The sequence below is a fragment of the Pongo abelii genome, chromosome 9, assembly GCF_028885655.2.
Source record: "Pongo abelii isolate AG06213 chromosome 9, NHGRI_mPonAbe1-v2.0_pri, whole genome shotgun sequence".
Taxonomy (NCBI): domain Eukaryota; kingdom Metazoa; phylum Chordata; class Mammalia; order Primates; family Hominidae; genus Pongo; species Pongo abelii.
Genome location: NC_071994.2, coordinates 5802292 through 5827463, shown reverse-complemented (window position 1 = coordinate 5827463; position 25172 = coordinate 5802292). Strand labels below are relative to the sequence as shown.

At 56.3% G+C, this 25172-nt stretch overlaps 1 protein-coding gene across 5 annotated transcripts in view; it reads left to right on the top strand.

Annotated features, from left to right (window-relative positions):
* Positions 1-20119, top strand: part of TPCN2 (two pore segment channel 2) — a 46054-nt gene extending 25935 nt beyond the window's left edge. For 2 of the 5 annotated variants that reach the window (XM_054524191.2, XM_024255841.3), the window contains exons 13-25: positions 178-264; positions 5458-5577; positions 5722-5781; positions 5880-6008; positions 6817-6866; positions 8391-8490; positions 10384-10455; positions 11635-11711; positions 12095-12176; positions 12272-12354; positions 12947-13028; positions 13480-13574; positions 14242-14869. In XM_054524191.2, coding sequence (XP_054380166.1) covers positions 178-264; positions 5458-5577; positions 5722-5781; positions 5880-6008; positions 6817-6866; positions 8391-8490; positions 10384-10455; positions 11635-11711; positions 12095-12176; positions 12272-12354; positions 12947-13028; positions 13480-13574; positions 14242-14320 — 1116 coding nt within the window. In that variant the 3' untranslated portion in view covers positions 14321-14869. The other 3 variants (XR_008511001.1, XR_008511002.1, XR_008511006.2) reach the window with 3 other exon arrangements.
* The last annotated feature ends 5053 nt before the right edge of the window (positions 20120-25172 follow it).

The following is a 25172-nucleotide window of genomic DNA, read 5'->3' as shown; positions in this document are numbered from 1 at the left end:
GGGCTCCTCCCGGGAGGTCACTTGGGCCAGCAGCCCCTTTTCAGGACTGGGGGTGTGGCTTCAGGTCACCTGCAGCATTCACAGCCCGTCGGGGTGGGGTTGGGGCTGGGGGCGCTCACCTCTGAGGGCGCTCACCTTCCCGTGCACCCCTGCTGACCTGTGCTCCTTCCTCTGCAGAAGGTGCGTTCCTACGGCAGTGTTCTGCTCTCAGCTGAGGAGTTTCAGAAGCTCTTCAATGAGCTTGACAGAAGTGTGGTTAAAGAGGTAACTGGGGCCACAGCCGCCCAGGGTGGATAGTGGGGGCCTTCCAGTTTCCACTGCCCTTGATCACCTAGGGAACTCTTCTAATGATCAGTGCTGGGATTCACTTGCCAGGGATCCTGGCTCCTAGGATGGGAACTGGGAATGGAGATCTCTTTGGCTCTTGGAGATTGGGGAGATTTTTATGAAATTCACTAGACCCCAGGAACTAGCCTGAGCCCAGCTCGACACGAAGGAGTCTTCCAAATGGTCTTCTCGGTTTCCATGACATACTCTCCTTTTCCTGTCTGTCCTTCCTCAGGAGGTCCGCACGCTGGTCCTCTCCAAGGCGTTTGCCTTTCACCCTTGACACTGGTTTACAAAGTTCCCAGGTGGGCCTGAGCATCCGGCTAAGCTCTGTGTCCAGAAGGCCTGGGCCGGGTGGGCGGAGACAGTGAGAAACAGCCCAGGTGCTCACAGGCAGTGTGGGGGCAGCACAGGGGCTGCCATTCCAGCTGCTCAGCCTCAGAGGACTGAGCCAGACCCTGGAATGGGGATGGGGTAGAGAGGTGGGGTGGCAGACGCCTGCCAGTTCTGTGTCACTTTTCTCGTTTGCTCACACTCCTGGGATGGCACCACAGACTGGGGCGGGGGCAGGACTGAAGCAGCAGACATTTGTCATCTCAGTCCTGGCCGTCAGTCTGAGGCCAAGGTGTCACAGGGCTGGTTCCTCCTGAGGCCCCTCTCAGTGGCTTATAGGCGCTGTTCTTTCCCTGTGTCCTCACCTGAGGCCCCTCTCCGTGGCTGTAGACATCGCCTTCTCCCTGTGTCCTCACGTGGTCATCCTTCTGTGTGTCGTCTCCTCTTCTTATAAGGACCCTATTCAGATTGGATTAGGGCCCATTCTAATGGCCTTGTTTTCACTAAATTACCTTTTGAAAGGCCCAGTCTCCAAATATAGTCACATTCTGAGCTACTGGGGGTTAGAGGTTAAAGATACGAATTTCGAGGGAGACAAAATTCAGCCCATAGCAACTGTCACCTACTTCGGGATTCCTTGTCGGCCTCTGTGGCTGCAGGCCCCTGTCAGAGGTGGTTCTCTAAAAAACATATTTTCCTAACTTCTGGAGTCAGGCCTCTGGAGTCAGGCCCTGTCCCAGCCTGAGCTTGAGTGCCGCGCACTCATCCGCATCGTCACTTTGGGCATCCCCTTTAGGGCTGCATTCCTCAGTGTGGCACCCCCAACCGCTTGGGGCATATGGGCAGTGAGTGTGGTGAGGATCAGTAGGTGGCACTTTGAATATTCACGCCATCAAACCTCTGTTTGGGACAAGGCTGGGCAATGCGGTATCAACTTAAGGTTGACTTGAAGATACGAAATAAAGTTTACCAGGTGCAGATTTCGCAGAAACTGTGGAGATGGTCCTCAGATGACAGAAAATGAAGAAGCACTGTTCTAGATAAAGGTGCTTGTCCTAGGGCTGGAGGTGTTTGGGGCTCAGGAAGCAGCTCTTAGTGGCTGTCGTAGGCTAGGTTCGCTGTGATCCGGCCCCTTCCAGGGGCAGGCAGACGCAGGCTGGGAGAAGCCAGTCATCCTAAAGGTTCTGGAAAGGTGGTTTTCATTCCTCAGGCTTTGCTCCTGGTGTGCTCTGGGCCATCTGGGCTCTCCCTGGGCAGTTGTCGCTGTTCCCTAGGGTGCAGTTGAGTCCTTGTTGTCCAGTCCCTTTTCCAGTGTCAGGATTTGATGAGACCTGGAAAGGGGTTCCTCCTCCCGTGGTGATGTGGAGGAAGGGCGGATGGATTGCTTTGGCCGTGACCCAGTAGAGCGGGCTCGTGTGCGTGCAGGAGTGGGGAAGGCCCAACACACAGGCCTGGCCTGATTCCCAGCCTGGCGGTCTCCCTGGAGGTCCCGGTGATGCTCTTCCCAGGGCACTGAGCACTCGGCTTTGAGATGGGAGTTTAGGTTCCACAGGTTTTGGGAGCTGCCGATATCCTTAATCTGGTTTTCTGACACCTTCTTTCCTCAATAATGCTGACTGTAGAGGGGAGGCCGTCGCCCCTCGGTATCTGTAGGGATTGGTTCTAGGACTCCATGTGGATACAAAATCCATGGATGTTTAAGTCTCTTGCTTAAGATGATGTAGTGTTTGCATGTAACCTACACACATCCTTCCGTAGACTTTAAATCATTTCTAGAGTACTTAGAATACATAGCACCTAGGAATGCGGTGGGAGTTTGGGGAATAAGGGTAGGAAAACCTGTACATGCTCCGTATAGATGCTTTTTCCCCAAGTATGTTTTGATCTGCAGTTGGTTCAGTCTGCGGACGCAGAGCCCGCTGATGTGAAGGGCTGGCTGAGCTTCAGTTTGGGAGGCAGATGCTTCTGGGATTGCTCAGATTTGGGGCAGTCTGTGGTTTTGGAAGCACAAAGAGGTGCTTTCTCGGCAGGCTGACGTCATGGGAGCTCCAGCCTTTTCGAGAGCCCTCCCGTGTGGGGTCACTGCCTGGGCGTCAGCCTGGCCGTGGCCAGGGAGTCAGTTGGTGCTTGCTGGCGAGCTTCAGAGAAGGTGCCCTGCCTGCTGCTGAAAGAAGTCTCCTCTTCATATGAGAAGCTTTTGGGGTTTAAAATGCAGTGGTCATTCATTATAGACAACAGGGAAGTGGGAAAATCCACCTCACTGGCTTTCTACCCAGAGACAACCACTTTAGTCATATCAGTTATCTCTCAGTTACACAGCTAACATATGAACACCTCCTCCTTGTAACAATTTAGACATAATAGATAATGCTAAAATCTCTCTTGGCCAAGGTGTTGGTCTGGGTTAAACGGAAAGTGTCGTATACGGAAGTGGCAACTGTGATAAAAGAGTAACTGCAAGATGTGAGGAAACCATGTGGCGTCCTTGGGCTGAGGGGAGTGCATGAGGAAGGATGGACCTGGAAGGGGACCCTCCGAAGCCGGGGTCCAGACCTCTTGAGAGCGGGTGTGGTTTCGCCCACAGGAATGCAGAGACGTTCACTGGCTTCCCTGGGCTGCGGTTGGTCTGTGGTCACTGGGTAAGCAGGAGGTGACCCTCCCGGGTGCAGCAGGCCCAGGCTATGAGCAGGCAGTGGCGTGGTCCTGCCGAGGGAATTGGGTGCCAGTGCGGGCAGGTGGCCTTTGGGCACTGGTTTCCACATTGAGGACTGTGGGAAGCTGGGAAATTTTCAGGAGGTCAGGCTGTGGCTGTAGGTCGCCTGGGGACTGTGTGTCTCAGACAGAGCGTGTCCAGATGTGCTTAACACCACACCCCGATCCACCCCGTAGCATCTGGAAACCGCAGGGGAGGCTTGCCTTCCTGCCGTGTCCCTCCACCTGCCCTCCTGCCGTGTCCCTCCACCTGCCCTCCTGCCGTGTCCCTCCACCTGCCCTCCTGCCATGTCCCTCCACCTGCCCTCCTGCCCTCCTGCCATGTCCCTCCACCTGCCCTCCTGCCCTCCTGCCTTCCCGCCCTCCTGCTGTGTCCCTCCACCTGCCCTCCTGCCATGTCCCTCCACCTGCCCTCCTGCCATGTCCCTCCACCTGCCCTCCTGCCATGTCCCTCCACCTGCCCTCCTGCCATGTCCCTCCACCTGCCCTCCTGCCCTCCTGCCATGTCCCTCCACCTGCCCTCCTGCCCTCCTGCCATGTCCCTCCACCTGCCCTCCTGCCCTCCTGCCATGTCCCTCCACCTGCCCTCCTGCCCTCCTGCCATGTCCCTCCACCTGCCCTCCTGCCCTCCTGCCATGTCCCTCCACCTGCCCTCCTGCCATGTCCCTCCACCTGCCCTCCTGCCATGTCCCTCCACCTGCCCTCCTGCCCTCCTGCCATGTCCCTCCACCTGCCCTCCTGCCCTCCTGCCATGTCCCTCCACCTGCCCTCCTGCCCTCCTGCCATGTCCCTCCACCTGCCCTCCTGCCCTCCTGCCATGTCCCTCCACCTGCCCTCCTGCCATGTCCCTCCACCTGCCCTCCTGCCATGTCCCTCCACCTGCCCTCCTGCCATGTCCCTCCACCTGCCCTCCTGCCCTCCTGCCCTCCTGCCCTCCTGCCATGTCCCTCCACCTGCCCTCCTGCCATGTCCCTCCACCTGCCCTCCTGCCATGTCCCTCCAGCCCCTCCCCTGAGAAAGCCTCACCTCCTGCTCACTGTGGATGAGATGCTGAAAGGGACCCTGCCCGTTGTGGCAGAATGCGTATCGAGGAGGATATCGGGAGCCGAGAGGAAGTTCGCTGATCATTGACACCGCCAGTTTGGGTCTCACTGGAGAATAGCCACTCTATTCAACTGGATATTCTGGTGTTTTCCTTCCAGACTTTTCCCCGTGTAATTTCAGGCATTCGTAGTTACCTGGGGAAACAGTTGCTTTGTTCTTCTTTGACGTATACATGAAGCATTGCGATTTTCACTCCGCAGCCTGCCTGTTCACGCAGCCATGTCTTCTTACCCTCTCCATTTTCATATGGACTTTTTTGGGGGATGAGTTGTAGCCACATGTCACATCACATGTGGCTGTGGAGTACTTGACACGTGGCTGTTGCCACCGAAGAACTGAGTGTTGAATTTTGTTGCATTGAAATGTTCATGAAATAGCCGCCGGTGGTCAGTGACTCCTGTGTGGGACAGTGGGTGTAGGTCCCCTTGCTGAGAAATGTTTAGGCCGTTCCCCTTGTTGACCTCGTGCACACACGGACATGTCTCAAGGAGGCTGCTGAGCGTGGGAAGTGCCGGGTCTCACGAGGGTCCTGACAGTGGCGGCGTCTGCCCACCTGCCCCTCATTGCCTTCTGCTGCTGCCGGCCCACAGTACAGGAGTCGGTTCTGTACTAAGTTTCTGTAGCTATGAGCATATCACTTACATGTGTTTTTTCACACAGGTTTTTTTTTTTTTTTATATCAGGGTGACACTTTGCATACGTTTAAGGTGACTCTAATATCACAACATGGTTTACTTACAGCCTCAGTGGACGTTTCAGTTGCTTATATTTCTCTTTGGGTGTTACAAAGACCACTGAGATGAACACCTTTGCGTATAAAGCGATTTCTGTGTCTGGGATTATTTCCTGTGGCTGGATACATAGGATGGGAGATAGGGTAGGAAAAAATCAAATCCCAGAATAAGAGGGTATGAGCATTTTTGGGCTGCAACAGCCAGGGCTTCTGGTCTGTGCTTCTGAGCGCGTGTGTTCCTTGCCCAGCACCCGCCGAGGCCCGAGTACCAGTCTCCGTTTCTGCAGAGCGCCCAGTTCCTCTTTGGCCACTACTACTTTGACTACCTGGGGAACCTCATCGCCCTGGCAAACCTGGTGTCCATTTGCGTGAGTGTGGATTTGCCCCAGAGCTGGCGTGGAAGTGCCTGTTCCCGCCCACCTTGCGCCTTGAGCCCACCTTGAGCCTGCCCCTCCTGCCTCACCCAGCGCTGTGCTGGGCTAGCCGGCGAGCCCTCTGCTCTGGCTTTGCAGGTGTTCCTGGTGCTGTATGCAGATGTGCTGCCTGCTGAGCGTGATGACTTCGTCCTGGGGGTAAGTTCTGAGCTGCCTACCTGTCAGGGCCAGGGTGAGGCTGGGCAGGGTTGGCAGCCCTGGGGCCCAATGCTGGGTGCCTCTTCTGCCCCTTTCAGATTCTCAACTGCGTCTTCATTGTCTACTACCTGTTGGAGATGCTGCTCAAGGTCTTTGCCCTGGGCCTGCGAGGGTACCTGTCCTACCCTAGCAACGTGTTTGACGGGCTCCTCACCATTGTCCTGCTGGTAAAGTAGGCGCGTCCGAGGCCGGCCTCTCCTGGGCGGGTGGGTGAGTGCCACCTGGGCTCTGTGCTGGCCCATCTGAGGCCTCCCCTGAGGCCCAGAGGCTGTGGGAAGGTGGGCTCCTGCTCTCAGTGGTGAGGGCTGGCTTCCCTGCTGGCCGAGTTGCTCAGTGGGCAGCCGGTGGGGGCTTTAGGAGGCTGGGTTTCTACTGCATCTGAGCGTCATGGGGGGCAGGCTGCCACTCCCGACCCCCAGGGGAAGCCCTGAAGGACCTATAGCCCTGGCCAGCGACTCCAGCCCGGAGCCCAGCCTCTAATGTCACTGATAGATGGTGTGACCTCAGCATGGGTGGAGCGAGGGGCCAGGGGGCTCTCAGGCACCAGGGTGTTCTCAGGAAATGCTTACACTTCCTTTCCCCAGACCCTGTGGGAGTGAGGGCATGTCACACTTGGTGTGTGTGTCATAAGCAGCCACATGAGAGTGACGTTTCCTGTAGCCAGCAGGCCCCTCGGCACACGGGTGAAGAGAAATTTGAGAAGGGCCCTGTGGTCTGTCCTTGACTCAGTATCTTCTCTGCCACCTCCGCCACCCCAATCTGTGCAGTCCCCCGATTCCTGAGGCCAGGGTGTCTTTCCAGCTGAAAGAAGTCCCGACATCTGGAACCAACCCATGGGGTCCAGGACCAAGCTCTGATTTCTCCCCAAAAGCCCCTTTTGGGGAGAATGTGTTAGAGATGAGCTTTATAATTCCTTTAAGGGCCACCTAGATTAGTGTTGCTGTAGCGAAGCCTTCTTTTCTTTTGTAATTAAAGGTTTTGGAGATCTCAACTCTGGCTGTGTACCGATTGCCACACCCAGGCTGGTATGTGACTGGGCAGAACCGAGGGCGGCTACAGCAAACAGCACCACCACCTAGCGCCCCTGGGAGGGTCTCAGTGGTGTCCAGGGGGCCGGGTCTGCTCTGACTCTAGGGCAGACCCCGTGATGGTGGAATGGGTGGGCCGATCCCACAGCAGAGGCTGTGTTGGGGCAGGGTCCTGCCATCGCTCTGGGGGTCCTCTCTGCAGAAGCTGGCACCCCGCAGGCTGTGGAGGGAAGCTGTTGTTCTCCCTCGGAGATGCCTTCCAGGGCGGCAGTGGGCTCCCCCTCCCAGCACACATGCTGGGGGCTGGCAGCAGAGATGTCCCTGGCTCGGGTCTCAGGGGACCTGTGACCGCTGGGATTCGGCTGGGCCCCTCTGCTGGCGGGAAGGTCCTTGGGAGAGCCCCTGCCTCACAGTGTGACCTTGAGTCATCACCTCCCACTCTGGACGTCACTTTAGCCCCCTTAAAATAGTGGAGCCAGGGGCCTGGGGCTCACTGAACTCTGAGGCTGTGTGTTGATTCCCCACTGCCCGGGGTTCTGGCCATGAAGAGACAACCTGGGCAGGGACCCTGGAACCTCGTGGCACTGCAGGGCTGTCAGCCAGGCTGCTGTGCCCTGAAAGCGTGGCTCCGATGTGCCTGTGATGAGACAGGAAGGGTGGGGCGCAGGGCCCAGCATGCCAGCCTCGGCCCTGTGGTTATGCTGGGCTCCTTGGGTCTCTGTGTGCTGTGTCATCCACCCCACTGCCTAGGGAGCAGCTGGGAGTCGCTTGGTAGGGGTGGGGACGGTGAACTGCAAGAGCCTTGCTATTCCGTCACCTCCCTAGGAGGCCCCCCAGAGCTTACCTCAGGAAGGCAGGCAGTGCCACCACGCTGCGCCATGGGGCTGGCATCGCCTCGTCTTTCATGTGCACTGAGCATGCCAGCTGCACTTCGTTCTGAGTCATTACCTTGGGGGGCTGACACTCTGGATGAGAATGGGTTTGAGTTTCAACAGAAATGAAAGCATGGAAAGACCATGAGGGATGCCAAGCGGGGCGCGGGTCAGGGACGGGGTCAGGATCAGGGTCATGGGACAGGAGGTGGGCGATGGGGGCAGGAACCAGGGGATGGGGCTGGCGCCGGAGACCAGGGCAAGAGACATGGGCTCACCCAGTTCTGCTGGGGCCTGAGCTGGAGCAAGTCTCAGTGTCTGGAACCTCCGTGCCCTCCCGTGTGGACCGAGGGTCTGTGTAGAAGGAGGGCTGCGGCCTTCCTGCGCGGGCTGGCTGGGAAGGTGTTGGGGGGCGGGGGTCGCTCCGGAGCTGCAGGTGGAAGCAGAGCTGTGAGTGGCCCGGGCCCCGCCCTCTCGCTGCCCTGCGGAGGCTTTTCTGCTCGGTAATTGGCTGTGGGGTGCACTCCCGTCATGCCCTGTTGTTCTCCCTGCGCCTCCGTCCAGGAGCCCGCGCGTCTCCTTGTCTCCTTGTCTCCTCCCTGTGGGGCCTCTGGGCTCCTCCCAACCCGCCTCCCGTGTCTCTCCCCAGGAGGCCAGAGATGCTGGGCCTGCTGTCGCTGTGGGACATGACCCGCATGCTGAACATGCTCATCGTGTTCCGCTTCCTGCGCATCATCCCCAACATGAAGGTGTGTGCTGGCCCCACCCCTACACTCGCCCTGCCCTCCTGGTTCACGCTGCTGCGTTGCTCCAGGGTGGGTGAGCCTGGGGCAGGAAGGGCCCGAGGACTGTGCCTGTCACCCTGGGCTCCCTGGCTGCACCCTCAGCTCTCTGCCGTGTTCTTGTGATGCTGGGGTAGGGTCATTAGAAGCGGGAGAGCCCAGCCCTGCATTTCTGGGTGGGGAGAGCAAGGTGGGCAACGGCGTGGCGGGTGCAATGCTTTGGCCAGTGGCAGGAGCTCCTTGGGGCTGGAGCCCTGGACACCAGTGCTCCCCCAGGTCTCTGAGGTTCCCAGAAAGGCCTTTGCCATGGCTCCCAGGGTGCTAGTAATGAGGGGCAGTGGTACCCCTGGCCAGGGAGCTCGTTTCCAGGATCCCCTAATGCGGGCGCAGGTGGCTCATTGACCATCTCTGAGCGCTGGTTTCTCTTAATGCACCAGTTAGGGGCAGTGGGCACCTTGAAGGGGCAGGCAGGCAGAGGCCGGGGGGCTGGGCCTTGCTGCTCCTGGCACCATGTCCTAAGACCCATGTTCTGAGTGTCCAGGTCCCTCCTCTGTCCCCATTCATCCTTCCTCTGAGCTGTGCACCTGTCCCACCTGGCAGTATGTCCCACTTGAAGGCAGCTCAGGGGTCCTGAGCCATCCTAGGGGGCTGCTGTGCTGGGACCTTCATACACACACACGTGCGCACACATGTTCACACGTAATTACAGTCATACAGGCACAATCATACATATATACAATACAGGCATGCACACGTGATCTCACAACCACACGTGACCATGCACATGCATATACACACACATGATCACAGGCACACATGATCATACACAGTCACACATATACGATCATGTTTGCATACAATACACATCATCATGCACATACACACATACATACACGTACATTAATTCACACGCACCCCTGCATCACCGTATGCACAGATAATCATGCAAATATCCATGTGAACTTATGCTTGGGTAAGACGCATGATTGTGTGTGCACACATCGCATGCAGATATCCATGTGAACTCATGCCCGTGTAAGATGCATGATCGTGTGTGCACACTCCACAGTAAGGCCTCAGTGCCATCCACAGGTTCTTGGAAACTGTGACTTTAAGGGAAATGGTGCACAGCAGGCCCTGCAATCATGCCGTTTTGCTTGAAGTCGCAGTTTCCCAGGACCTCTCACGTGAGTATATACGTGCTCACGATGACATGCAACATGTGCACATGTACATGCTGACTGGTCTCCACTGTGGCATTCAGCTGTGTTGTCTAATTTGGATTCCTCAGGTGGGTGGATGGGGCTGATGTGAAGGCCTTTCTCCCGGCTAGGCTGTGATGAGGAGGAGCGGCTCTTTGGAGTTGGGGCCTCCCTGCTGGTCCTCAGAGGCCCCTTCTCAGACTCGGTTCCTGCGGGTGCTCCTGCCACCTCTAGCTCTGCATTTTGGCGCCTCCAGGCCACAGAGTAGCTGACCCACCCGCAGTGGGTTGGGAGGCAGAGAAGGGCTTCCCACAGGGACTTGAAGTCAGTGCTTGAATGAGGCTGGGGTGGAGGTGTTGGGATGCGGGAGTGGGTGAGTGAGTGCGTGCGGGTGGGCGATGCAAGTGTGTGCGAATGCGTGTGGGTAGATATGGGTGTTGCGGTGCGAGGGTGTGTATGGGTGGACGTGGGGGCCTGACAGGCTGTGTGGGTGTGTAGAGGCGTGTGGGGGTGGCTGTGGGTCCAGGTGCGTGTGTGTGTTTGTGGTCACTGGCCTGCCCCATCTTGCCTTTCTGTCAGGGTCAGCATGGTGGGCCGGGATGGTGTCCCCTCAGCGGGGCCAGGAGGAGTAAGGGCTGTGCTCTCTTCCTGTCCTCAGCCGATGGCCGTGGTGGCCAGTACCGTCCTGGGCCTGGTGCAGAACATGCGTGCGTTTGGCGGGATGCTGGTGGTGAGTCCCAGGCTGTTGCTGGCGGCGGGTTATGCACTGGAGTGGGAGGCTGGGAGACTGGCGGGAGGCAGTGCCGGGCCGGCTCATTGCTCTGTCGGCAGGAAGCTTCTTGGGTTCCTGAGGCCAGGGAAGTACAGGGTCGGGGTAAGAAGCCAGAGGCATCCCCTTCTTTGCAGAGCAGGGAGCTCGGGGTGGTGTGGCTGGTGGCCCTGCCTGAGCATGCTTCCCTCCCATGCCAGAGACTGTTTGGTAGTTTTTGAGTCTCTCGTGTTTTCTGGGTTGTGGATCTCGTTGAGAAACTAATGACAGAAATTTAAGAGGTGCAGGGCTTTGCCTGCAGGGACCCTGAAGCCCGCACAAGCCCTGGGATGAGGACTTGGTCGAGGCTCCTTTCTTAGAGGGATTTCAGGGACTGGCAGCCACATTTGCTGAGCGAGAACTGTGGGACGCCCCGGCCCCTCCCCGGGGGCCAGCCTTCCAGCTGAGGAGCCCATCTGCTCTGCCTGGTGACCGGGCTTGGGCAGGAGAGGGGCCCGTGACCAGGCAGGCCCCAGATCCGCTCCGTGTGGAGTGATAGGAAGCGCCCTCTGCAGGAAGCCCGGCCACACTTCAGGCAGTTTTGCCATTTTATTCGGACCACCTTGACGTAGGGACCACTGGGGTGAGAAGGTGTCTCTGGGGTCGCGGGGTGCTCTGGGCTGGACCCCAGCTGTGCCTCGCGCCTCTGGAAATAGACGCTGGGAAGAGAATCTTGCCTCAGGCACTGTCTGCCCAGCCCCCTAACTTGCACAGCAGAGGAAACTGAGGCCCAGAAAGGGGACCAGGTTAGCCCAGGCGTGTACCCCTCCACTCTCTGCTGACGCATGTTAGGGACAGGCCTGGGGTGGGCGGGCAGCCTTTCTAACTGTGGCTGCCAGGGTACCTGGGGGGGCAGGGCCCTGATTCCCTTAGGAGCTCCGTGACCACCCCTGCCTGAGCCCCACTGTGTCTGTGGACCCGCCAGCCCTGGGGGAGGCCAGCTGCATGTGTTTTGAAGTAGCAGCCAGGCTGGAGTCCCAGCCCTGGGCAGAGGGTCCTGGCCTCACAGGCATCCTCTGGCTTTGCGGTTCTGTGTGGGGAGCGGGGTGGCGGGTGCACCCATGGGTGGGGCTGACCAGTTCCCGGCTCCTGGCCCGCCAGGTGGTCTACTACGTATTTGCCATCATTGGGATCAACTTGTTTAGAGGCGTCATTGTGGCTCCTCCTGAAAACAGCAGGTGAGGTGGGGTCTGAGGTGCCACGGGGAGTGTCTCAGGGGTGCTGGGGTGGGTGGGAGGCCTTGGTGGTGGCCTCAGTGGGCTCAGCATCTCAGGAGGGGAGGGCGTTCTCCCAGTTCGTTCGTCTCCTCCCTCCACCCCCTTTTCCCGACCCCCAGTTTCCACCTCCGCTCCACACCTCTCCTAGGAGCCCTTGCCTGGAGTCTGCTAAACACATTTCTCGTGGCCTGCTCAGAGCAGCACTTTCCCTGCCCCTGCCCCTCTGTATCCCAGTTTGGACCTTCAGGCCAGGCTGAGCACGCCAGCAGAGGAAGGGGGTGTAAGGTATTAGGCCTCAGAACCTGGAGCCCCCGCCCCTGACCCAGGTGTGTTGTGTCCCCTAGCCTGGCCCCTGCCAATGGCTCGGCACCCTGTGGGAGCTTCGAGCAGCTGGAGTACTGGGCCAACAACTTCGATGACTTTGCGGTGAGCCCTGCGCCCTGCCCCAGCGCCCTGCTCCCCGGGCTTCTCCCCTCCCCACCTCCTGGGCCCTCCTGGACCGCTGGTCTCTGCCCCCGCAGGCTGCCCTGGTCACTCTGTGGAACTTGATGGTGGTGAACAACTGGCAGGTGCTCCTGGATGCGTATCGGCGCTACTCGGGCCCGTGAGTCCCTGTCTCCCTGACGACGGTGATTCTCCGTGCAGCCTGGGGGTTCCCTCACCTCCGGGCACACTGCACCTGCACTGGATGCCCGGAGCGTGGCTGGGACAGGGACTCGGGCCTTGACAGGGAAGTCGGCCAGCGTGGCATCCTGGCTCACCTTGCCCCTGCCCCCTGCATAGCCACATCGTGACTCTCAGGATGGTGGCCAGTGACTCTGGGTTTACACCTCCTGGAGGTCGTTGGTGTGTTTGGGGCTTCTGAGGAATTCCACGGGGGTGGGGGAGCCCCGGGAAGGCTGAGTGAACGAGATAGTTCAGCTCTGAGCTTGAAGAGCTCAGACTGGCCCCAGCAGATGGTCCTGGGTTTTAATCCCAGCACCGCCTCCTGCTGGCTGAGCTACCTCGGCAGCTTGTTGCACGTTTCTAGGCCTCGGCTGGGTTGTTTCTGAGATGGAAATCGTAACGCGCTCTGCATCATGGCGTGCGTGGGCCGGCTGCCCGAGAGCTGTCCTGGCCACGCAGCAGCGGTGTTTGTATCGAGTGCTCTTGCTTTGCCCATCGTGGTTCACGGGGTGGGTCTCTGTCCTCCGCAGGTGGTCCAAGATCTATTTTGTATTGTGGTGGCTGGTGTCGTCTGTCATCTGGGTCAACCTGTTTCTGGCCTTGATTCTGGAGGTATCAGAGATCCCCACCCAGGCTGTTCTCCATGGTCGTTTGTTTCCAATTCACTCTCGATGGGCCTGAGGCCACCGGCCGGGCCTGCCTGGAACTTTGATGGGAGAGTGGTGCTGGGTTAGGCGGCCTCCCGTGGGGCTCAGTGCTGCCCGCCCTGGCTGCTGGGGCCTTGCGGGGTGCTCCTGACATCTGGGCTGCTGGGGCCTTGGGGGGTGCTCCTGACATCTGGGCTGTGGGGATTCTCAGGCCCCCAGGTCGGGCTGAAGGAGGGACTTGGACATCGGCTCCAGGAGGAGCCAGCAGCCTCGTGGGGCCTGTGCCTGGGTGTCCAGGGTGAACAGCTCAGCCCCCTCAGCGGGTGCCCTGTGGCTGACCCTGGAGGAGCCGGGGATGGGGCAAGGCTGCTTTCACTCGGGGCCCACACTCACTGGCCACTCCTCCTGCTTGCCAGAACTTCCTTCACAAGTGGGACCCCCGCAGCCACCTGCAGCCCCTTGCTGGGACCCCGGAGGCCACCTACCAGATGACCGTGGAGCTCCTGTTCAGGTGTGTGGGTGGGGAAGACGCCTCTGTGTGGCCCCCTGGGGTGTGAAGCCAAGAGCTGGGGGTGGAGGGGCCAAGGCGGCGGGCAGGCCTTGATGACCCTCCTCCCCCTCCACCCGGTTATCTGGCTTTGGTCCTGTGCTCTAGGGGAGAAGCTCAGAGCCGGGATCGGGGGGGCTTCTTCTTCCTGCCACTGGTGTCATAGCCTTTGTCCTGTCCTCCTGCTCTTGGATCGGGCATATTTAAGGCCCCATCCTTCAGGGTCCATTGGATCCTGTTGGATGTAAACAGGGGACCTGAGGAAACCGCACCCATCTCTTTTTCTGGCAGCTTTGAGATGGTTCCTCTACTAGTCCAGAAAAGTGACCAGCCAGAGGCAGCCCTGCTGTGGGGCCTCTGTGCCTTCCATGAGGGGCTGCTGAGTTGCTGTAGCTGAGCCCTGCGGTCCTGCCAGCCAGTGGGAAGACGTGTCCCCTGGGCTTTTAAGAATGCCATGTAGACATTTCTAGTGGCTGCATCCATCCTGAGGCTCGTCTGAGTCCCCGTGTCTCTGTGTCCCTGTGACACTCACTTCGCATGTGTTGCTAAGCTCTGCTCCCTTGTTCTTGGGAGCAGGCCAGGGTCTCCCTCCTTTAGAGGCCCCTGTGTGCATCTTTCCTCAATTCCACAGGGATATTCTGGAAGAGCCCGGGGAGGACGAGCTCACGGAGAGGCTGAGCCAGCACCCGCACCTGCGGCTGTGCAGGTGACGTCCGGGCTGCCGTCCCAGCGGGGGCGGCGGGAGAGAGAGGCTGGCCTACACAGGTGCCTGTCATGGAAGAGGCGGCCATGCTGTGGCCAGCCAGGCAGGAAGAGACCTTTCCTCTGATGGACCACTAAGCTGGGGACAGGAACCAAGTCTTTTGCGTGCGGCCCAACAACCATCTACAGAACAGCTGCTGGTGCTTCAGGGAGGTGCCGTGCCCTCTGCGTTCTTTTATAGCTGCTTCAGTGAGAATTCCCTCGCCGACTCCACAGGGACCTTTCAGACAAAAAAGCAAGAAGCAGCGGCTCCCCCTGTCCCCTGCAGCTTCCGTGGTGCCTTTGCTGCCGGCGGCCCTTGGGGACCACAGGCCTGACCAGGGCCTGCACAGGTTAAACGTCAGACTTCAGGGGCATTCAGGTGGGGATGCTGGGGGTTTGACATGGAGAGAACCTGGACTGTGTTTTATGATTTCGTGGCTTGTATGAGTGTGACTGGGTGTGTTTCTTTAGGGGTCTGATTGCCGGTTATTTTCATCAATAAGTCTTGCAAAGAATGGGATTGTCATTCTTCACTTCAGCACAGTTCTAGTCCTGCTTCTCTGGAGTAGGGTTGTTGAGTAAGGTTGCTTGGGTTGTGCACTGCACAAGGGCACATGGCTGTGAGGCATATCCTGGTGGGGGGCTGTCTGCCTGCAGTGAGGGGCACCTTTTCTGTTTTGCTCAAAGGCATGTATAAGCCAATGGTGGCCTTATTTCCTGTGTCCTCAAGGTGTGTGGCAGGGGGTCTGGGGTGGGGAGGCAGGGCAAGCGAGCAGTGTGTGGAAAGCCTCGTTGTCACTTGATCCGTGCCAAGTCCGGATCAGGTGCCAACCCACGCCCCCTTTCTGCTGAGGTTTGGGTGCCATCTAGTGGTGGGTTGGGATTTGGTTGACTACTTTTAAGGCAAGGTGGACCCAGCAACTCCCAGAAACAACTCCGGGGACACCGCTCCCCGTCACATTCCACACTGAGCCTGGTGCCCGGTCTGTGCCCGAGCTCAGCGGGAACAGGAAGGGATGGGCCCTGCCAGGGTTGCCCCTGCACTGTGCATCCTCGCCTGGGAGGCACAAGTTCTTTCATCTGCTTTTCCTTCAGAGGTGCTGAGCCCACGCCATAGCCCCTGTGGGATGGTGGGGCAGGGGGCGACCCGAACAACAGTGTGGTCGGTATTGAGATTAGGGAGAGGAGCAAGTCCAAGGAGAAGGTCATGAGTTTCTTTTTACTCACGTCGAATAATAACAACAATGACAATATGGAAACCACCGCAAACTTGGAGAAAAGTTGCAAGTACAGTAAAGAGAAGCTTCCTTCTGAGTCACTTGAGTGGTTGCCGTTCTGGCCCTGCACCCTCTGTGCTTTGGGACGGCGTCCAACCCGCATTCGCGTCAGGAGTGAGTCGCACGTGGCTTTGTGGTCATGGCGACTTAATCCGCCTGGACGGTGGCTCTGTCTCCCTGGGCTTAGACGACCTTGGCACCTCTGGAGATAAGCCCGTGGCTCCCAGGTTGTGTTCATGTGATGTTTCCTCGTGGTAGGTTCTGGGTCTGCGTTTTGTCTAGGAGTGTCACAGGATGGACACTGCCTCCTGGCAGGGGCTGCCCAAATGCAGTTAGCCTCCTGCTGGTGTTCTCTCTTGTTGCTTGGTGAAGGTAGCCCCGGTCAGCTTCTCCACTGCCCAGTAAACGACCCTTTTGTAATGAATGAGTGGGGAGGTAGTGTGAAGCGATGTCAATATCCCATCCCTGTCAAACTGCCTTTACTTTTTCCTTCCTTCCTTGCTCCCACCTGTGTGCATCTTGGTCCCTTCTTGTATTCAGGGCTGTGGTCTGTTATGGTGTTTACTCTCAGGCTCAGGTCCTGCTTGTTTGGCCCGTGGGAGGCCCTTCTTCTGCCTTTGTGTTTTTTTGTTATGTACCTACAGTTCTTTAGCTGTTTCTTTACTTTCTGGTGCAAAAAGATGTTCAAGCCTTATTTTATATCTGCCTGCCCCTTTCTCTTTCATTTATTGGAGTGAGCCATGGCTCTAAGGAGCTCTGTTCCTTTGAATGGAGAGTAGCATCAGGAACCAGGATGTGGGTGCGAGGGGTGCTCCTGGCTGTTGTGGATTGCTGCGCCCGGGAGCTCTTAGTGGACAGAGCTAGAGGATATGTGCACATACTTCCATCTCACTCTCTCTCATCTATTCACAGCTGGGAATGACACTAATACCTCCGATTTCAGCCCAGCACCACAGGGTACGTTCCAGCTTTCTCTCTTTCCATAGTTGTAAGGCCCTTTCGGGGAATGGTTCTCATTCTCCTTAATCTACTATTGGGTCAGTTTTCCTGCATGTCACCAGCCTCCCATCACTGCCACCCACTCCCCACAGAGAGGCCCTGCTCATCTGACTGGGGCTTTGACTCCTCCCACACTGTGTGCCTCTCTTGTGTGGATGCCCTCCTGCCAAAACCTCCAGCAAACAGCTTTCCAAATGGAAGTTGTCACTGTCAGGGCCTTTACAATCAGGAACAGCAAAATCTACGTGCTGCTGAGGGTCCTGGCTTGTTAAAATGCAATAAATATGCAAGTACATAAAAACAGCAATAGAAGAAATGTAATGCTTAATTCTCAAATATGATGTCTGCATAGAAAAGCCAAAATTATTAAGAATAGTAAGAATTCAGCACAGTTGTTTGCTATGAGATTTAAAAAGTTTTTACTTTATTACTTATTCATTTATTTATTTTAGGGTCTTGCTCTGTTACCCAGGCTGGAGTGCAGTGGTGTGTCATGGCTCACTGCAGCCTCCAACTTGTGGGCTCAAGCAGTCCTCCTACCTCGGCCTCCTGAGTAGCTGTGACTACAGGCACATGCCACCAGCTCTGGCTAATTGTTTTATTTCTTGTAGAGATGGAGTCTCTCTATGTTGCCCAGGCTATTCTTGAATTCCTAGGCTCAAGTGATCCTCCCACGTTGGCCTCCCAAAGTGCTGAGATTACAGGTGTGAGTCACTGCACCTGGCCTGCCCTGAGATTATATACTGAAATCCATTGCTTTTCTAGATACTAGCAATAAGCTTATAAATTATATTCAAGGATTCAGTTATATTCATTTTTTAAAAGATATTTAAGTAAGATTAAAAATTCTTAAGGTTTCTAAAAATAAATGGAAGGAAAGATATTCAAGGCCTTTATACAAGAAAACTATAAAACTTCATTGAAGCCCATGACTGTAGATACAAGTAAATAGACTATGGTAGTTTTCTGTTGCTGTGTAACAAGTCCCCACATACTTGGTAGCTTATCACAACCTCATTTCTTAGCTCCAAGCTGTGGGTCAGACATCCAGGCACGGCTTGGTAGGCCCTCTCTGCTCAGCAGAAATTGGGGTATCAGTGGGCTGGGTTCCTTCTGGGAGCTCCGGAGAAGAGTCCGCTCCCATACTCACTTGGGTTGTTGGCCAAATGCAGTTGCTTGCAGGTGTTGGGCTGATGTCCGTTTCCTGCTGGCTGTCAGCCAGGGGCTGCTCTTAGGGACTAGAGGCCACCCACATTCCTTGCCATAGAGTCCCCTCCATCTTCAAAGTCAGCAACGAAGAAGCTGCCTCACATTGACTCCCACTCGCCCTTTGAATCTCTAGGAAAAGCCTGTGCCGTTTACAGTTTCACCTGATAAGGTCAGACCCACCAGGACAGCTGCCCATCCTTAAAGTTCTGTGTGCCACCTAACATAGCCCAAGTCTGGGAGTGACATATTCACGGGAGGAGATTGTGTAAGGGTAAGGATCACTGGGGTCATCTTGGAATTCTGGCCACCACAGTTTTTGTATCTTCATGGTCAAAAAGAATTGATATTGTAAAAATGTCAGCCTTCTCCAGTTTCATCCAAACACTCGTTATCAATCTAAACATAATGCCATTTTTTTCCCCACAAAATTTGATAAGTTGATTGAAAAATTAACATGAAAGTACAAAAACAAGAAGAGCAAAAATCCTTTCTGTGGGAGAATCCAGTTGAGGGAGTTGCTGTTCCATTATTCCTGACTTTCATTGCTGGGGCAGCAGCCACAGCAGCGCGGTCCTGGTGCAGGAGCTAATAGGCTAAGGGGAGAGAGCGCGGAAGCCCCGCACACTGGCGCAGGGGCGGATCGGCTAAGGGGAGAGAGCGCGGAAGCCCCGCACACTGGCGCAGGGGCGGATCGGCTAAGGGGAGAGAGCGCGGAAGCCCCGCACACTGGCGCGGGGGCGAATCTGCTAAGGGAAGAGAGCCCGGAAGCCACGCACAAATGCGGAACTGCGACGGATGGCAGCAAACCCGCAGGGAAGGGATGGTTATTTAATAAATGCTGCCAGAAATTCCAGCCCAGGTGGGAAAAGAATGAAATAAGTTCCCAGTTTCACACCTAACACAAAAGTACATACCGACTGGAGGCGGGCTTAAGTGTGAAAAGCAAGTTTTAGAACATTTAGAAGATGAACTTAATATATTTAAATTAAGAACTTCTTTCTTTAAAAAAGGCCTTAACATAGGCAAGCCACACACTGGGAGAAGATTTTGGTAACTGATACAACTAAGAACTTATATCCAGACCACATAAAGAGTACCTACAAATTAGGAAGAAAAAGACAAAGCAGTAGAAAGTTGGGCTTTTCACAGAAAAGCGAACACCCAGGTTCCATAGCTATGTCAAAAGTTGCTCCATCTTACTAGTTATTAGGAATATGCAAAATGAAACTGAAACACACTGTTTCACTCACTCCATGGTCAAAATGGAAGAGGTTGGACCATCTTAATTGTTGGTACTTACATGTTTATTCTTAGAGTCAAGCTAAGCTGAAACAACCTCTTTGGAAAATTGTTTGGTGTCATTTGTTGCAATTGAATAGGACATACCTTGGTAATTCTCTGCTAGATACACTCACAAGAGAAACCGCTGCCCGTGTGCCCTGGAAGACAGTTGGCAGAGTGATCCTAAGAGCAGTATCAGTACTAGCAACACACCTGCCCGCCAAAACGTCCTCAACAGAATGACAGGTACACTGCAGCTTGGTGACAGTGGAGTATTACACGGCTGTGAACATGAATGAACTCCAGCTGCAAAGAGCTACCTGGAAGAATCTTAGAAACATAATGTTGGCTGAACAAGTTCCAGAAGTCTCCACACGGCACGGTATTATTCATGTAAAATTCAAAAGCAAGATTAAACAACATACCATGCAGGCACACATACGTCAGTGATGAGGTTACTTCAACACGAGACGGCCAGAAGCCTATGGTCCAGTCAGTGCTGAGATTACTTCAACACGAGACGGCCAGAAGCCTGTGGTCCAGTCAGTGCTGAGATTACTTCAACACGAGACGGCCAGAAGCCTATGGTTTGGGGAGCGGCCACCTCTTGGGGAAATGGGGATGGGATGGGAAGGGACTGACTGCCATGAGCACGTTCCCGGGGAGGTTCTTGTCCTGGTGGGGCTGGGCAGGGCTCATGGTCATGGTATTAACCTTAGGAACATGCACATGTTACATGCGTTCTTTTGCACGTGCCGAATATTAAAAGGAGAGCGAGAGAGGCATTGAAGACAGTGAGGATGGACGGCTCCCACAGGGAATCTTGCTGCAAAGGGGAGGGGAGGCGGGGTCAAGAGGATATCGTGATGGTTTTCACGTGGGAGGATCCTGTATGGACTGATGGGGAAGACCCAGGGTGCAGCCAGAAAAGTGACAAAGCAGGAATGAGAAGGCCAGGCAGGGGTCAGCCACAGGGACATTGCTGGGCAGTGGCAGGAGGTGCAGTAGTGGGGCAGAGGCGGGGCGGGGCTTGGTGGGGCTGGGCAGGGCCGGGCTGGCAGGTCCTCTGCCCCCGGGGCTCAAGCACAGGGCTGACCAGAGCAGCGGTTCTGCCGGCCCTGCAGGCCTGGTGTTGCCAGTGGGAGCACTCAGTGGCCATCAGGGTCCTCTCCCAGGTTCCCTCCCACGTGCTGTCCCCAGTGCAGGTGGCTGGATGGGGTCCAAGACCCATGCCCAATCTGTCGCTGGGGCCTGGGAGTGGGGTCTTAGTGGGTAGGCTGGGGCCTTTCATGTGGTGTCTGGCCCGCTGGGCACAGCAGGGGGAATCTTCCCTACTGCTAGAACGGCTTGGATTGGGTTTCCCGCCTGAGATAATTAGTGGTTCTTAGGAAAAGGTTAGAACAGTTCTTGCTTAAAAACCACCAAATGGGACTGGGCACACTGCACTGTTCCTAAAAATCAAAGAGGAGGCGTGGAGCCCAGACAACGCTCCTCACATCAAAGTGGCCAGCAGACGGCCCAGGGCAGCGGGCACGGCCTCCTGCACACCTCTCCCCAGCCCTCTGGGTGTGTGTGGGGGGCCAGCTATTCTTCTGGGTAATTCAATCGGAGCCTCACACAGTGGTGGGACCCACACCTGTGGGGGGTCTGGGTAGGCCTGGGTGCCTTCCTGGTTCTGACCGCAGTTGGCTAATCCACACCTGGGCCTGGGCCCCAGCAGCACCTGTCGCCAGGTGAGCCTGCCTGCCTGCCTCCCAGGCCCTGCAGGGTGTGGCCTTTTTAAGCACAGCTGACGGGCACACTGACTTGTGAGGTGGGTGGGAGCCTGATAACACAAGTCCACGGTGAACATTCTAGAGTGGTTCTTATTTCCGAAGCTGAGACCTATACAGTGCCGGGCAGGTGTCTGCCAGCGCCCCTCAGACGTGAGCATGTGTCAGAACTCTCTGGGGAATGTTGACAATGCAGATTCCCATGCTCTGCCCCAGAGTTTCTGATTGAGATGGCCAGGGTTGAGGATGCACATGTGTGAAAAGTTCCAGGCGCTGCTGCTGGCAGGGGGCCACATGTGGGGGTCAACTGGCCTAGGAGGGCCAGCTTCCTTCTCTCCTTCCCTTGTTTTCTTTCAGCAAATTGTAAGGAGCACCCAGAGCTGCTAGGGGCCAATTTGAAACCAGCAGTGCTTTGGGAGGAGCAGCTACAGAAAGGCCCCTTCTCTGGGTGGTTGGAATGAACCCAGCCTCTCTGGGTGGGGGAGTCAGGGAAAAGCGCTGGCTGCTCAGTGCTACAGTGCCCCCAGCCACACTGGCAGACACGTGGCTTGGCTGGCAGGAGCTAGGCAGGACATTGGCCCGTCTGCCTTGGCTCTGGAGTGTGTGCAGGGTGCACGACTGGATGTGGAGAGCCTGGCCGGACCCTGCCATGCTCAGGGGCATGGGCGCGAACACCAGCAAGAGCCCCTGGGCATGAAGAGAGCAGAGATGGGGTCCCAGCCTCTGTGGGGTCTGGAAGTTTCCAGCTGATACCTCCCATCCCTTATGTCCATGCTCCTGGGCTTTTGAGCCCCTCCACTCACCCTGTGAGGCCTTGTGATGTGGAGAAATTTGTAGATATTCATGCCATCGAATGCCAGAAAGAACAGAAGGTAGCTTACATCTAGTGCTGTAGCGTGCAGTCAGTGTTTATCTGTGGCTACTGTGAGCCAGGCACAGGGCGCTCACGTTCTCACCTGGACGTACCAGGGGGATGACAGCAGAGAAAAGGCTGGGACCAGGAGGAGGAAGAACACGCTGGATATGAAGCCTGAAGATCCACTGTTACTCCAGGCCAGCTTGGAACTTCGTGAGGGCCTTTGGGAAAAGGGAAAAGGTTTCTACCTGAAGAGGCACGGTTCTTGTTGGTGAGCCCTGCCCTTCCTGGCGGAGACATCCCTGGGTGGGCTAGGCCTGGAGAGGGCCACCACCCAGTGTTGGTGACCCCAGCACCATGTTGGAAAACATTGGGATGTGAGCCAGGACCCACAGAAGCCTCGATTTGGTCGTCCGCGTGTTTTGAAGGCTCATGGCGAGAGGCTCAGGCGGTGAAGGGTATGAAGGCACCTTCTAGTGTTGGAGGCAGGGAACACATGCCCATTGTCTGCATTTTATTTCCCTTAGAAGGAATCTCAGGAGAGTAATAATAGTGATAATTAGTTGGTAGTGACAGAAGTTATGTTGCTGGAGGCCTGCTGGCCTTTAGGTGCTTTCCGGAGCCCTTTCCCTGCTGGCCAGCCGATGGATGTGTTTAATCCTACAGAGTCACCCGCTGTGGCCCTATTTGACAGATGGGGAAACTGAGGCTCAAAGAAGGTGGATGACCTGCCAAGGGTGCCCGGCTGGTGAATGGTGCTGCTGCTGCTCCCGGCCCCAGCCTTCTCTGCTTTCCACCCCCTGGTACCTCCGGGTGGAAACGTGAGCTCTGCGTGCCTGGCTTGTCCTAGCCGTGGATAAACACTCGCTGAACCAATGCTGCAGCGTCAGATGCGACTCCCAGGGTGGCCAGTTCCAGTGGCTCCGTGTATCACCATGGAAGGTGGCAGGTGACACTCGGCCTGGAGTCTGAGGCTTGGCCTGGGTCCTGCCTGCTACTGGCTGTGGTCTCGGACTTGAAGTCGGCTTTTCCTGGCACCTGTCCTGTCTTTTGGGAAAGGAGGTGAGTGGGCTCGTTGGGAGAATGGCAGTGAGGAAGCCGAGCCAGCGACCCCGGCATGGGCTCTGTGCTTCAACCACCAGGTTCAATCCTTGGAGCTCCTTGCATGTGGGGTCATTGTCCCCATCTTGCAGGTGAGAAGGCTGAGGCACAGGGAGATTCAGGGACCCATGCAAATAGGTGGCAAGGTGGAGCGTGAGCCCAGGGCCCCTCTGCCTGCAGCCCCAAGCTGTGGCCACGGACTTCCCATGGGGCGGCTCCTGGGTTTCCAGGCCTGGGCTCAGCCATAGCAACTGCGGTCTGGGTGGACCACCAGCCTCTCTACACTCATGTCCTTAGCTCTCAATGTTCAGGATGGCGGTGGGCATATGGCCCCTCTCCTTTCCCATGTCCTGTGGTAATGACCTCGATAAGTGCAGAGTGGAGTGAAGAGTGAGGGAGGGAGAAGCAGTGTGGGGTGCAGCAGGCAGAACTTCCAGTAGCAATGCTCCAGGTGAGGGACCCTCGAAGCTGTGGTTGCAGGACCCATCCCCGGTGCAGCCGGGCCCTCCCATTGCCAGGTGAGGGGCGCCAGGCATGTCGGGAAGGAGGGGGATGTGGGTCAGCCGCGGAACTCGTGGGAACTCTGTTGTGACGGGAGTCATGGGATCCGGCCACTTCCTCTCTCCTGGTACCTCTTCCTTCCAGACTTGCTGATCGAGGCACTGGCGGGAGAGATCAGAGGCGAGGGGCCTTTCTTTCCTGGGTCGATGGAGGTGGGCTCTGACGTTGGGTGATGCGGGTGGCCTCCAGCTGAATCGGGCTCCCTGGGTGCCTGTCAACTCCTCTGCTGGGCCCTTCATTGACCTGGCGCCTCAGGCACTGGGGACCCTGGTCCTCCCATGGGTCCTTAAGCCAGTCTTCAAACAGTTCATGCCACGGTCCTCTGCCCCTCCCGCGTGGTCCCCACCTGGATCCCGGCAGCCTCAGGTATTCTTGGGCCCACTGGCTGGAGGCTGGAGGTGCCCTTCCCGGCCCACCCCTGCATGGCCGGGCTGCTGTGGCATCAGGCACCATCTCCATGTGGGGGGCACCAGTCCACCCTCCAGGTGGCCCTCAGCCGTCTCACAGGCTGGGTGTTGGCTGGTGGAGTGGCCACACCCTTTGCACTAACCCCACTTTCTGGGTCCCTCTGGGTGTTCTGTCGTCTCCAGTGGGTGAAGAGGCCTACAAGTCGGGAGCTGGTTTTTCTTCATTTCCTTTGTAAATTCTTATGTTCAGAGGGCTCCTGCCTTGGGATTGACATCTCTGGTTTTCAGGTGGAAATGCCCATTTTAAATCCCGTTACAGGTGTGTTTGCAGAGAAACAATACTGCAGACAGATGAACGTGTCCTGTGGATGGTGGGTCAGTGGGGCATTTGCTCCTTTTATTGTCCTTTTTAGTATTTTATTATTTTTTGAGATGGAGTTTTGCTCTGTCACCCAGGCTGGAGTGCAGTGGTGTGATCTTGGCTCACTGCAACCTCCACTTCTTGGGTTCAAGCAACTCTCCCGCCTCAGCCTCCTGAGTAGCTGGAATTACAGGCACCCACCATCATGCCCGGCTAATTTTAGATTTTTGTAGAGATTGGGTTTCACCATGTTGTCCAGGCTGGGTCAGGTTTGATCCCCTGACCTCAAGGGATCTGCCCACCTCGTCCTCCCACAGTGCTGGGATTGCAGGCGTGAGCCACCGTGCCCGGCCCCTTTTTAGTATTTTAAACCATTCCAGGCTGAACTTTAAGAACTATGAGGAAAAATAAGATGTTTAAAGTCATGAACAAACACACACATCTTATCCTGATGGTGAAACAAATAGTTACAAGCTACTTTAAAATACCAGGAAGTTCTGGGTTGGCCAGAGGGTGGGAGTCAAGGTTTGTAGCCAGTTGGGTGCCGGGGCCTCTAGGCATGTGCTGAATCCGTGGCTCTTTCTTCGAATAATGTCTTTATTTTATTTATTTATTTATTTATTTTGAGATGGAGTTCTGCTCTTGTCACCCAGGCTGGAGTGCAATGGCGCGATCTTGGCTCACTGCAGCCCCTGCCTCCTGGGATCAAGCAATTCTCCTGCCTCAGCCTCCTGAGTAGCTGGGATTTCAGGTGTGCACTACCACGCCTGACTAATTTTTTTTGTATTTTTAATAGAGATGGAGTTTCACTATGTTGGCCAGGCTGGTCTTGAACTCCTGGCCTCAAAAGGATCTGGCTGTCTCAGCCTCCCAAAGTGCCACGCCACTGCGCCCAGCCTCGAATAATGTCTTTAAATCAGCCCCAAATCCACGGAGCCACAAGGAAAATAATTACATCGAGCAGAAGTTAACAGAATATCCCAAACCCCAAGGT